General features: G+C 36.3%; 1 protein-coding gene across 4 annotated transcripts in view; it reads right to left on the bottom strand.

Moving 5' to 3' along the window:
* Positions 1 to 13,014, bottom strand: part of MAP2 (microtubule-associated protein 2) — a 297,885-nt gene that overhangs the window by 27,243 nt on the left and 257,628 nt on the right. For 2 of the 4 annotated variants that reach the window (XM_010861091.1, XM_010861092.1), the window contains exons 8-12: positions 8,181 to 11,936; positions 7,764 to 7,970; positions 7,456 to 7,590; positions 4,562 to 4,623; positions 518 to 688 (exon numbers count right to left, since the gene is read on the bottom strand). In XM_010861091.1, coding sequence (XP_010859393.1) covers positions 518 to 688; positions 4,562 to 4,623; positions 7,456 to 7,590; positions 7,764 to 7,970; positions 8,181 to 11,936 — 4,331 coding nt within the window. The remainder of the gene's footprint in view (positions 1 to 517; positions 689 to 4,561; positions 4,624 to 7,455; positions 7,591 to 7,763; positions 7,971 to 8,180; positions 11,937 to 13,014) is intronic. The other 2 variants (XM_010861093.1, XM_010861094.1) reach the window with 2 other exon arrangements.

The raw sequence follows: 13,014 nt of genomic DNA, 5'->3' as shown, positions 1-13,014 counted from the left end.
CTTATGTGACAAGAACGTTAAGCACTTTACATTCATTGATTATTTAATTTTTACCCCAAAATATTATATGCATTTTAGAGCTGAGGAAACAGGTTTCAACAGTTTACGTAATTTAATTTTTGTAAGAATCACTGAATTGGGATGTAGCAGATTTAGTATTAAATCCTGATGTGTCTGATGCTGAGCCCAAACTATTATATTTTATGTAATTTGGTATCCTTAGATTATATGTGTCATATGTAATATCAAATACATTTTGTTTGTATTTGAAATTTTATTAAATATAAAATAATAATTATGTACTGTATATCTTACAAAAACACAACTTCCATTTTTTAATGATTAAGCTGTTTATAACTATTGAAACATTTAATTGGTATCAGTTTTTTAATAGGGTATATTGTTTATATGTCAAACACTTTAGGATTGAAACTCTTGGCTTTCAGACATTTACTGAATTGCGTCCTTCTCCCAAATTATATTCCTTTCTGCACCTGTGGTTGGCTTGCTGCCTTACCTTGTTCCCTGATTCTGAGTATGGTAAGCGGTCTGTGGAGCCCGCTGAGGTGGGCTGTATGAATAAACTGTCAGAAAATGTAGCCCTTTTAGTCGCGCTAGGGCAGGCTGAGCTGCATCTTGGGGACTTTGTGCTACCCTGTAAGGCAGGAATCTTTGACAAGGTAGAATTCTAGCCATGGAAGAAAACAAACAAAAGCACAAAATAAACCAAACTATGAAGTAGAAGGAAAATTAAAAAAACATATAAACATATAAAAAATTAAATGTCTACTTTTAATAAGAACACATGATAAATGGTTATAATCAATGACAGACATGTATATTATGTGAGAACAAGAGATTTTCAATGAATACCTCTTTTTAACTGGAACTAAGAATATTCAGAAAATGAGAATATAGATTAAAATATTATTTATAAATTCTATGTATAAGGTCTCTGGTTAAGCCATAGAACTTATAATGATACCATATTTGGAAAATATCTTGAGACTCTACTAGAATTATTCCTTTAATAAACACAGCACTTAAACGGTATATATAATCAATATTTTGATTGCATTTCAAGAACTGTAGAACAAAGTATATTTCAATAACTGTCGAACAAGTATATTTAAGGCCTAATAATGGAAAATATATTTTTAAGCTGAGAAAATGTATTTTTAGATGTCTACACTGATTCCATCAGAAAACTGCAGATTTTAAATACAATGAGTTCATTTTATGAGTTAAATGCACACCAGGGACCAAGTTGTACCACAGAATTAGAAACATTTTTATGTTAATAAATCACACATTTTCTATGATGTGTTATAAATTCTAAAAATTAAAGTCAGCACTGGCTAGACTGCCCATGAAAATCACACTTTCACAGGTGTTGATAATCCCTGGGGAGACTGTTGTCAAGTACAAGTGTAAGTGCTTTGGATGTATGTATATACACAGCTTTTGGAGAAAGCTATGATAGCATGCTACATGTCTTGCGGGGAGACTGTTAAAATACAGACCAGTATGACAAAGCCAAGGAGGTTTTAATCTTCAAATAATTAATATTATTTAGCTGTTACAATAAAAGCAATAAAACTAACGTTTCTAATCTAAAGTTTTAACCTTTGTAACCACTTTGACATAGGCATAAGTATTCACAGATTGCACAAATCATTTCTTGTTTTACAGACCCAGCACCTTAAGTGGGAAGTGTAACTGGGTCAGCATAAGTCATTCTTTTTTGATTGACATTATCCACAAATAAGCAAGTTTCAAAAGTGTGGTATAGGAAAGAAAAGTGAAGTAACTGGATTGCCTTAAATGATGAAAGACATCTACTAATCTCATGCTAGATACAAAACCAAAATAAAATGAACAAACAAACAAAAAAATCTCAAATGAAATGAAAGATTATATTGATAGATCAGGTTCACAATAAAGATCAGTTGAAAAATCGGAGAGAACTGTTCTGATAGATACAGTGAATATCAGAGGTAAATAAGAGTTAATCTTGGGATTTTAGGAAACTATAGGAAGAGGATGAAGTTATAAGGAAAAGGAGAATAAATTAGAAAAAGTTAGAAAGAATGGTGGTCTAATCGCTCTTCGTCAGTAGATTGAGATAGGCATTTACGAGGAAAAAAGTTAGGTTTTGTTTGGTTTCTGTACAAGTGTGGGCACTGAATGCTAATTCTTGTTGAAACACATTTATGAAAATAATTTGAATTACTAGACAGTCTTGGAAGCAACACAGCACAGTAAGTGGGTAATGACTGGAGCCATTTTTATATTCTTTGCATAAACTGTTATAATTGTTGACCATTACATTATGAAATCAAAAGAAACCGAAGCTATTGCACAGAATGTGCTACGTTTACAGCCTCACTGGAATGCAAATTCTTACCAAATTGAGTAGGATCCTTGATTTTGATGGTTGATTTTCTAGTTAGATGTTAAGACCAGTAATTCTAACAAAGGTTAAGCTTTCATATTAAAAAAAAAAAATCACTGACTGTTGCTTTTCTATGCTAATTAGTTCTTTTGAATTTTCATTTTTACTTTAAACTTGAAAGAGAAAAAAATATATTCTGAAAATGACTTTAATTCAATTCTATTTAATGGATAACAAGGTAGGAAGTATTCATTTCTTCCATTAGTTGTTTTGACTCAAATAACTGTTTTGTACCTACTGATAGTCTGAATTTCTAATTCTTAAACACAATCTGTTTTTAATACATGTTTTATTTGAAAATGTAAAATATAAGTACTAAGGGGTTTAAAAAACTGAATGAAAAGGAAGCCAAACCAAAATAAAACCAAGGGACTTGAAAATTTCTTAAAGGTTTTGCAAACAGGGTATACTTAAAAATGATTTTTATAGTCAGGAGAAAACTCAGACTTACTTTCTATATCCGCTCCTAAAGAGTTCTACTTTTTAAATAATAATAATAATCACCACTGCTATTTATTGAAATAAATATTATGTTCTAAGAACTACAGAGTGCTTATTATATAGGAATTTTTACTCTTCCCCTTATTTTTGGTAAATTAAGACACAGGCAGGAAAAGATTATATATAGTTAATAAATGTTCAAAACTTAGATCTGGTTTGTTTCATAGCCCTGATCTTAACCACCACAATACACTAGTCTCCATTAGAAATAGAAGGTAAAGAGATGTAAATCCTGAAATAACAGCGTGGTCAAAGAAAATTACCACTGCAATAAATGGATTGCCTTATTTTCAGTAATATGTCTGAAAACATTTATACAATAATCAGATATACAAATAATTTTTTAACCAACATAAAGCTCCTTGGCTTCAAGATGATATAAAAGGTTCTGCTATAAATGAAATTAATTCCTGTTTTTCATAATAAACAAAAAGTAGAAGTTTAAAATTTTATTAGATTTTAGAAAGCCAAACAAAGAATTGTGATCTACATGTTATATATTATGGCTAAGACCCAGAACACTGTGATATCACTCAAATTATTTGTCATAATTTTAAAATTCACTAGATTCCTTTTTTCCTTTCAGTAAGAAAGAAAGAAACACTTTGTATTGTCTTTGGTCTTTTGAAAGTTTAAAAAACATGATTAATAATATAAAAAATAAACTTGCAAAATAAGAAATACAAAAGATTTATAAATATGAAAGAAGCTAAATATCTTTAATACACCAAATTAAAACAACAAAATATTTCATCTCTATCACTTGTTAAATAAAGAAAAAGCAATATCTAGTAATACTGAATACAAGCATGTTCATATACAGCTGGAGTACAAACAAGTCTACAACCTTTCTACAAGACAATTGTGCAGACTTCACTATTAGAAAACTACCAAGGAAATGTATATGGACACATTCAGCCAAAAAAGATTTCCATGGTAACACCACTAAAATACAGAAAACTGTTTGAATACCAATAGGAAACTGATAAAGCATATCACTGTAAAAGTATAAAATGCATTATATAGTCATTAAAATGATGTATAAGAATGTTTAATGACATAGAAAACTTTTAGTGAATAATTAAAAAACTGATACACATCTTCCATGTTTGTTATTAAACCTATAAATGTGTAGAAAAATTAATATCTTGCATCAAAATGGTAACTGCAGTTATATTTAGATAAGGAGATAATAATATATTTTTACTTATCTATATTGTTTAAAATTCTCACATATAATAACAACAATGAAAAAGTGCTGTAAAATATAGTGTGGTGTTGATTACAATGGTTTATCTTGATTCTATGAAAAGCAAATAAATTGAGTTCTTCCATTTTTCTCCATATCATTGTGGTGTTTCATATGTTTCTTCTTACTATAACAACAGAGGCAGCCTTCATCCCAGCTCTACCCTCACTAGCTACCATCACATTCCAGAAGATACCAGGACATGCTCGAATGCCATCGAGAATCATGCTGGGTGAGTGAATGATTTAAGAGAGTAGATGTCGAAAATCTAAATTTTATCTAAAATTATTAAAACGCTGCCACTAATACCAAAGGGAACTTCAAATAAAAAATAAGGAAAGAGGTATTTTACTCACAGAGACTTTGTCCTTTGCCTGTTTAAATACACTGGGAGCCTGAGCTGATTCAGCACCTGCTGCTGTTGAAAGAGGAGACACAAACAACCCCAAACTTAGTGGCTAAAGATCACATAAATGCACTTTTCATACCTTTTGGATATTCAGTTCTGTCAACAGACTAACGTAAAGTGGATTTTGTTTACACTGAGACTCAAATTCAATAATTAAAGAAATCTGAATAATAACAATATTACAGCATGTGGCTCCCATTACACAGTGTGCTAATTACTATAACCCAGTGTTTACCAAAGCACAGATAAGCACACCAAGTAATTTTCGGTTACCAGTGTACCCTTAAATTACTATAGATCCTTTAGAATGGAAATTGCAGGACAGTTATCCGAATGCTACAGAATTTAAGGAAAAGGGGAGTGTTTGGTTCTAGGGTGGGCATCACATAAGAATACTCACAGAGATTCCCAAACCTTCTTTATGTAGCCACTGGCATATTTCTGCATTTTATATTTTAAACTGTTACAGTCTGCCAACCCCTTTTCCTCTACACCCCTGGAATTTCATAATAGTAAGACACATTTGTTTGACATGAAATGTGCCACATGAGAAGGGAAGGGAAGAAAAATAGCTTGTCAAGAAGAGAAAACAGGAGAAGAATTTCAAGTTCAATAAAATAGACCATGTTCTACACATGCACTTCCTGTATGAAATTATTACCACATCTGTTACTGTTGTTTTTCTTGCTGCTGTTTTATACCTCTGGTTTCAATTTTAAACTCCATTATCTCCGGCATAATTTCTGTTGACAACTTACCTGACTTGACTTAACTATTTTCACAATTGAACACAACCCTTGTGTTTGGGGAAATTATCCCTATTTAACAATTGAACTTAGAAAATAAAAAGCTGGTGTGTTTGCTTTAATTTTCTTTCGCAAGAGAGAAATTCTCAGGAAAAAATACTTATCCTTAAAAGCACTCCAAATGAGTTTTAAAAAGGTTTCTCATGCCATATGCAGTTCTAACACAAAAATAATAGTGGCCTACAATATGTTCTATGCTATTTAGGACTGGCTAGTAAGATTATTCACAGATTCTGAAACTGTTTTTTCAAAGAAGCAGTGCAAATTATGGCTCTTTACTATTTCTATAATTTAGCTCATGTTTCTGTGACATATATGCTTTGGTTTAAGTCAGCGGCACTCATTTGGTGCATGCTTTTTGTTTGAGTATCTTAATATCTGAATAAAAAAGAGCAAGATTCTAACTTAGTCCAGAAGTCTTAAATTTCCTCTAATAAATGAAGTAAAAAGCCAAGTTACTCACAGTGTGGCAAATTGAATACCAATGACATGTGGGTACTTCATCAAACCATTTGACACTTCCTCTGAAATTATACAATCCTAATATAATTTTCATCTTTTCGATGGCATATGGGATTTTTATGCCCAAACCAAGAGATTCTGCCCGTAGAAGCATTTTTCTAAATAGAAAAATTCCAAGTTTAATGAAAATGTACTAAGTGAGTTATAAAATTTAGAGATGTCATGTTGATTCATAATTCTTACTTCCTCATTCTAAACCTTCATCATCAAGGTTTGTGTATAATTATAAACCTTCTACTTTCAAATCCTGCCTCATATACTAGTTCTTGAAGGAAGCATATGAGATACTTCCTATATGAAGAACACAAATTAAAAATGCTTGAAATTTTTAGCAGCTATCACAAAACATCAATGCCATGATATTCTTCTTCTTACAAGGGTTAATGCTGCTGCTAACCCTTTAAAGCCATTCAAAGATTTATGTAAAGGCGCTTCTAATGTGTATACAATGGAATGAAAAATATTGCTTTCTGACTCAAGCTCTGATACCTTCCTTTGTAAACTGCAAGTGTGCCATTTAATCAATACTAAAATAAAACATTATAGTTAAGAGTACCCTAATATGATTATACATTTCAAATATATACTTTGCACTGAACTTGAGGAACAGAGTTTGCATTGTGGATATTACACAGGGGCTTTTATTATGATTTGTAACATTTCGCTCCTTATTCCACTGCTTATTTAAACAGTAAAAACAAAGTACATTTGAAGACGACAGAACAATAAGAAGATAGCAAGATAGAAAATAAACCTAAATTCTGAGCTATTTGGAGGAAGGGGTTTATTAAATTTATTAAATTTTTGACTACTACATTATAGGGGGAAATTTAGTATTTTAAATCCAACACATTTTAAGAAAATTCCAAGGACAAAATGTCAACCAAGAGATGCAATATTGTCAGAAAGCCTAGCTAATTTTGGACATGAAAAATAAACTCTGATGGGATTACCAAACAGTTTCTTTTTCCTTTTTTTTTTTTCCTTTCATCGCTAAGCAAAGTAATTTTCCAACCACAATTTTATCCCAGATTTGCTTCTCATTCTCCATCTCAAAATCCCTATGCATTCTTGGTGGTCCTCAGTAAATTCATCAACATCAGTAACAGATTTGGCAGTAACAATATAGAAACTAGGACAAATATGTATGGGTTTAAGCATGAGGGAGGTAAATAAGCAAAATAATGAGAATGCATACCACGGTTATATTCATCGCCATCGTCTAACCAAACACACAGAATGAAAACAGGAATCCCCAGAACGTGACACTAGGGCACAATGCCAAGATACAATCACTGTTAAGTCTGAGCATGACAAAGAAACAGATGGTCATGATCTCTTCTGTAGGGAAGGGGATAAAAAAAGAATAATGATACAAGACACTTAATAGCGAAATTGTTCATGACTGCTGAGATTCTCGGAAGAAAAACAAAATGAAGCTGCTAAGGTAATGAGATAAAAAAAAAAATACATGTCTATGTTTGCCAGCCACATTGCAGAATTGAACAGTCACCTGTCGTTTTCCGCTTAACACAGGAGAGATGAGTTGGTCTAGTATATTTGATAGCAGGTTTTAAAATGAATTTCCTGGAGGGAGAGTGGGCCTGAACTTCTGTTTTTTTAGCAAGTTCAGCCTTCTTATAAACTGCTATGAATAAGAAAACACAGAAAGCATACCATCAGGAGAAGAATACACACTTGGAGCAAAACCGAACGAAATTTCATCAATCATTAGTTACCACGGTTAGGCAGTTTCTTCTACAAAAGAGTAATAATGAATTACTTCAAAAACATTCATAAAGAAGTGATTGTGAAATGAACCTTTTTTCCTTCTCACTTCATCTCTGGAGACTGTGCTAGGTTCCTTTTTAGCTATTTTTCTTTCAGGAGTGGAAATTCTGCCTCTCCCGGTTTTAAAAGGCTTTTCTTTTCTATGTTTCTCAAGAGATGATCTCCGAGCTTCCTTTTCAGCTTTCTCCTCTTTAGGGATAGTTTCTAACTGTTCTGTCATGATGCTTCTATCATCATCTGTGGATCAGAGCAAACCATGACAACAACAACAATGACAACATTAGTAACAAATGTACAAAATCCTCCATCTGTCTAACAAAATGCAAAATAAAGAGATAAAGGGACATTTTAAAATGTCTAAAATGGAAAAAAAAAAAACAAAAACGTTTTTCCACTAGGATACTGGATTTTACTTGGGAGTAGAAAATTGAAAAATATAATGCACACCTTGAGTGTCCACCCAGAGGCTGTCAGCATCCATGATGGAGTCATCAATGGTGGTTTCATCTTTGTAATCCTCGTAGGTTTCTGTCTTATATTCTGAGAGTCCAACCTCTTCTCTCTCAGGGGAAGCCGGAGCCTCTGGGGAACCGTCCTTGGGTTCAGCCTGGGCTTCAGCTGCCTCTTCTACTTCAAGTTCTTCTTCAGCATGGGGTGACGGTCTCCTTTCCACCTCGGGCTGCTCGAGGGCTGCAAAACGCACACTGTGGGACCCTGATTCCCCTTCATCAGTTGTGGTTTGCACGACGGTGATGAAGTCGTCCTCAATGGTTACGACAGACTCAATCACTCCTTTGTGCTCACCAGGACAGGTCTCCACAAACTCCTCCCTGACGCCTGGGGCACCCAGGTCGGTAATCTGAAGGGTGTCTGAGCGGAAGAGCAACTTGTCATATTCTCCCTGGGCTTCGATCTCTTCTTCCTCGCTCTGAGCCTCCGCTGGTTCAGCTCTGGCAGCTTCAGGCAACGGCTCGGTAACATCAGAGGGTGTGATGGAAATATCCGGGGTCTCTTGGCTTTCTTCTTTTGGTGGCTGAATAAATTCCATCTGGACATCAGCTCTCTCATCTGCGGCTACATCAGCCTCTGAAACAACGGGTGCACAGGGTATTTCCACAGACAATTTGATGGCAATCTCGTCTTGAATTAGAGAAGATTCTGGGGAAGTTTCCTTCTTGCCCTCATCGGCTTTCAAGGACTCCATGGTGAGGCTTTCATGCTCACCGCTGGACTCATAGGATTCTTCCTTGTCCACAGCCTCCTGGTGCACCAAGTCAGGCTTAGCCACCTTCTCCTTGACTTCTGTTTCACTAACTTTGGTGCCTTCTTTCAAGTGGCTGGACTCAACACCCATAAATGCATCTACCTCCGGAGGGGCTGTGGATGAGGGGGCGAGGTCCTGGGTAGCCTCAAGTTTAAGCTCTGCTGCCTCTCCAGCATCTACGTGTAGCCCTGAGGCCATCTGTCCAAAGTCACTGATTTTAATATCTAACTGACCTTGTTCAGCTTTCTTCACAGCCAAATCCAGTTCTGGTTCAGCTTTTTTGGACGGTTCTACCTCAGCTACCTCTGGCACTGAACTAAGACCTTTCTCTGCTTTCTCAGCCATGACAGGTGATGCATCTTTAGCGACTGTCAGTTCTCTGGCTGAAGCTTGCTCCTGGGTCACTCCTAATCCAAGAGTTTCAACTTCATCACCAGCCTCTTCTGTTTCCTTGGCATGCTCTTTTGAATCAGCATGTTCTTCACTTTTCTCTAGGACAGTATCCAGCTTATCACTGGCTTTCTTCTCCTGATCAAACTCCCTACTCAGTCCTGATTTGTCACCAGAGATAGGTGGGGATGCTTCCTTCTCAGCACTGACTTCATCTTTTACTCTTCCGGCAGCTGCCAGCTTGACTTCAATTAATGAAAGATCGGTGGCCAAATCTCTTCGTGCTTTATCATCAGTGCCTTCATAAAAGGAACCACTCTCCCCAGATAAATTCTCACTGTCTTGAACAGGTGACGGGAGGGGGACTGTGTATTTATTGAACACACAGTAGCCCAGGTCTTCAAGTTGACTGTCAGTTTTAACGATGATGTGGTTTTCATCAGTGACAGGGGGCAAGCCAGTGCTACTCTCCTCCACCACAGTCTCTGATGGGACTGATTTTCTCCTGGCAACATCAGTGTCTGCACTCACGGAAGCTAACCTTGACCGTGTGCCTGCCAGGTCTAGCATTTCAGGCAAGTCAGGAGCCATGACAGTACCATTTTTGTAATAATCTTTGGCTAGGAAAGGCGACTCACATGATGTCTCGACTCGGGCATTTTCCTCTCCAGTATCTTTTTCTTCCTTTACCTGTTCTTTTTCTTCTTTGCTTTCAGTTGGGAAGCAAGGGGCTTTGTCCACGGCAGGTGTTGTGGCTGGAAGGTAATCATCTCCTTCATCCATACTTCCACTAGTATTGGTTAGAATGTCAGAAGCCAGGGGGGAAAGATCATGCCCTCGACCGAAGTTAAACCCAAGGGCTATGGAATCCAGGCAAGACATGGGCAAATTGATGGACATGCTTCTTTGTTCTATTGCAGACCTACCACCAAGTCCTAAACTCCTGCTTAGCGTCAGATCATCCTTATTCTTACTGTGGAGATCCCTTTTCTCTCCATACACTTTTGGATCAATAGTGAACATTCTTTCTTGGGGAGAACTGGGTTCTTCTGGTAAGTCAGATGGATGACTCTGTGCGAGAGTGCTATACCCTGCTTCTTGTGCCGGAGCACTGGGCTGGGGTTCTTCTTCTGGAAGTGCCTTGTAGCCATCTTTATGCATGGGAGACACAGTATCAAAAGCCTCTTGGACACTTTCTCTTGTGTCACTTAGTTCATAGTAATCACTGCCTGGCTGGATGCTTTTGGTCACTTCTTCTTTCAAGGCGGATGTTTCAAAGTACTTGGACATTCCTGACTTGTCTTCATAAAATGGCATGTCAAGTTCAGCTGATGTTACAACTCCATCTCCTTCTACCTTATGATCTTTGTCAGCAACTTTTTCTTCAAAGAGCTCCTGGGTGGCGATCTTTTCACTTAGTGCAGTTGGTTCAGTCATGACTTTTTCCAGGGTCTGAGTGGTCATGGCTGAATCAGTAACTGCTTGCTCCAAACTTACAGGGAATGAGTCCTGTTTTAATATATCTGTGGGAGGCTCCTGGCCCTTCTCTTCTTTTTTGGAGTAAGTGTGTTCGGTGGAAGGTTGAATTATATTTGTTTCTTCATCTATCAGTTTTGGGGGTTCACTCTCTTTTGGCATGGCTTCTTTGTCAGAAATGGTTGGTTTTTCTTCAAGCTTTAGGTGAGGTTCCTTTTCAGCAAGTGTAGATTCCTGTTCGCTGAGGGTGGGAGTCTCTTTTATCTGCACACTCTCTTCCTTTATCATCCCTTTCTCTTCTCCTGAAACTTTCTCTGGGACACACTCTTCCACAATTGAAACGTGAGCATCTTTGGGTGCAGCAACTGCCTCTGAGGCTGGTGCTTCTGCTATTTTGTCAGGTTGATCCTTCTGGGGCTCTTCAACTTTAGAACTATCTTTGGCAGTTGCTGGGCTACCAGTTTCTTCCAGAGATTTTTGGTCATCTGGCTGTAACAGGGCGGGAGCAAAGGATGCTGCTGCTGCAACTATTTCATGCTTTGAGATGTCAAAAGGAAGAGTGAAGCTTCCACCCTGAAAGGGACTCGGCATGGGAGAATCAAATTGTTTCCCTTCCCATTTTGGGATATCCTCAAGTACATCTTTTTCCTTCATGGGTGTTAGAGGGCCAGGAGATACAGGAGCAACTAAACCCCACTCGTCCTTTTTGGCTTCCGTTGGCATTTGGATGAACCAGTCCTTCTGCTCTTTTGCAGCTGTGGGCTCTGCAGGAAGGCCAATATCAGGTACCACTAGGCTTGGTTCTGTCTTGGGTTTCGTATCTTCTAGGCTGGCACCAAGAGTGTGCCCAAACAGAGTGGGAGGTGCTTTTTCTTCTTCTGTGCCTTGTATGTCCTTTTTATCAGGGGAAGTTTTAGTTGTTTCCAGCTCAGAAACTAAGGCAGCATGCTTAAGGTCTTCACCAGGCTTACTTTCTGTCTCTGGTTCCTTTTCCTTCTTGTCTAGTGGCTCGGCTGGAGAGGGAGTCAATTCTTGTTGATCATGAAACTCCATCTTCGAGGCTGTAAGTAAACCTGAAGTAATTGGGTTGATTTTTAAACATAATAGGCAAGGGCTTTCAGGCAGTAAGCTTAAAATTATTTTTTGAAATGGCAAATGAATGGTAGGCTTGAAAGAAAAACTATGAAACGTGCAAGCATGCTATTCATTTAAAAATTAAAACGAAAATGTCAGGACTGAGATACATTTGTATGATTGCTACAATAAACTCCCACTGTGAATTAATGTGTACAGAAATGAAATAAGAGTATATTTTGAATACTCTTTTTTCCTTTGTTTGTTTGGTGTCTCTAAACAGTACTTGATGTGTCCTATAGCAGAAAAAAATGTCATATGCCTTCTACAGATAAAAACTACATATTAAAGAAAATTTAATAAGTAGTTAACATTAGGGTACAAAATAATCTATATAATCTATAATCTAAATATGGAAAAGAATTGGTTTCAGCCAAACTTTTTCTTTTCTCATTGCAAAGTGAATTGGTAGCCCATGGGCAGAAGGCCAATTAATTTATAATAATATGTGTTAAATAATTTCAGCTAACTTGACTAACAAATGCCAAGACCAGTTTTGGGGGCATTGAAATGTTCCTAGAATAAACTTTTAGAAGTCATCTAAGATTAAATTTCAGTAATACAAATAAATAATTGCTATAGACTTTGTTTGATATGACCTAAATATTAACAAGACAATTTCTACCATGTATCAAAATTCCTAAATCCTAATCATTACTTAGTCTGTATGATAGATGTAAGAAAATCTGAATTATACTGTTAATACTGGGAAGTTACATGAATAACAAAATTTTAATAAGAGTAAACTATTAAAATGTCTTTTTCTCCTTGGTCATGACCTCATTTCCTGGAATGTGACCAACAGGTGAAGCACTGACCAATATTGGCTTTAGGGATGCTTCACAGAGACTAAATGAGTCTTTGTAATTTTTATTTGTTCACCAATTCAAAAGGCTCCAGAGTGTCACTTGTATTTTACAGCCAAAGTTATTTCATTGTGGTCACTAAGCCTAAATGTTAATTGTCTGGAGAAGATTTGGGGAAAATTAATAAAATTCAGTCATCTGTTGAAGGGCA

Source organism: Bison bison, unplaced genomic scaffold (genome assembly GCF_000754665.1).
Source record: "Bison bison bison isolate TAMUID 2011002044 unplaced genomic scaffold, Bison_UMD1.0 scf7180017864471, whole genome shotgun sequence".
NCBI lineage: Eukaryota > Metazoa > Chordata > Mammalia > Artiodactyla > Bovidae > Bison > Bison bison.
This window is presented reverse-complemented; position numbering and strand designations above follow the sequence as displayed.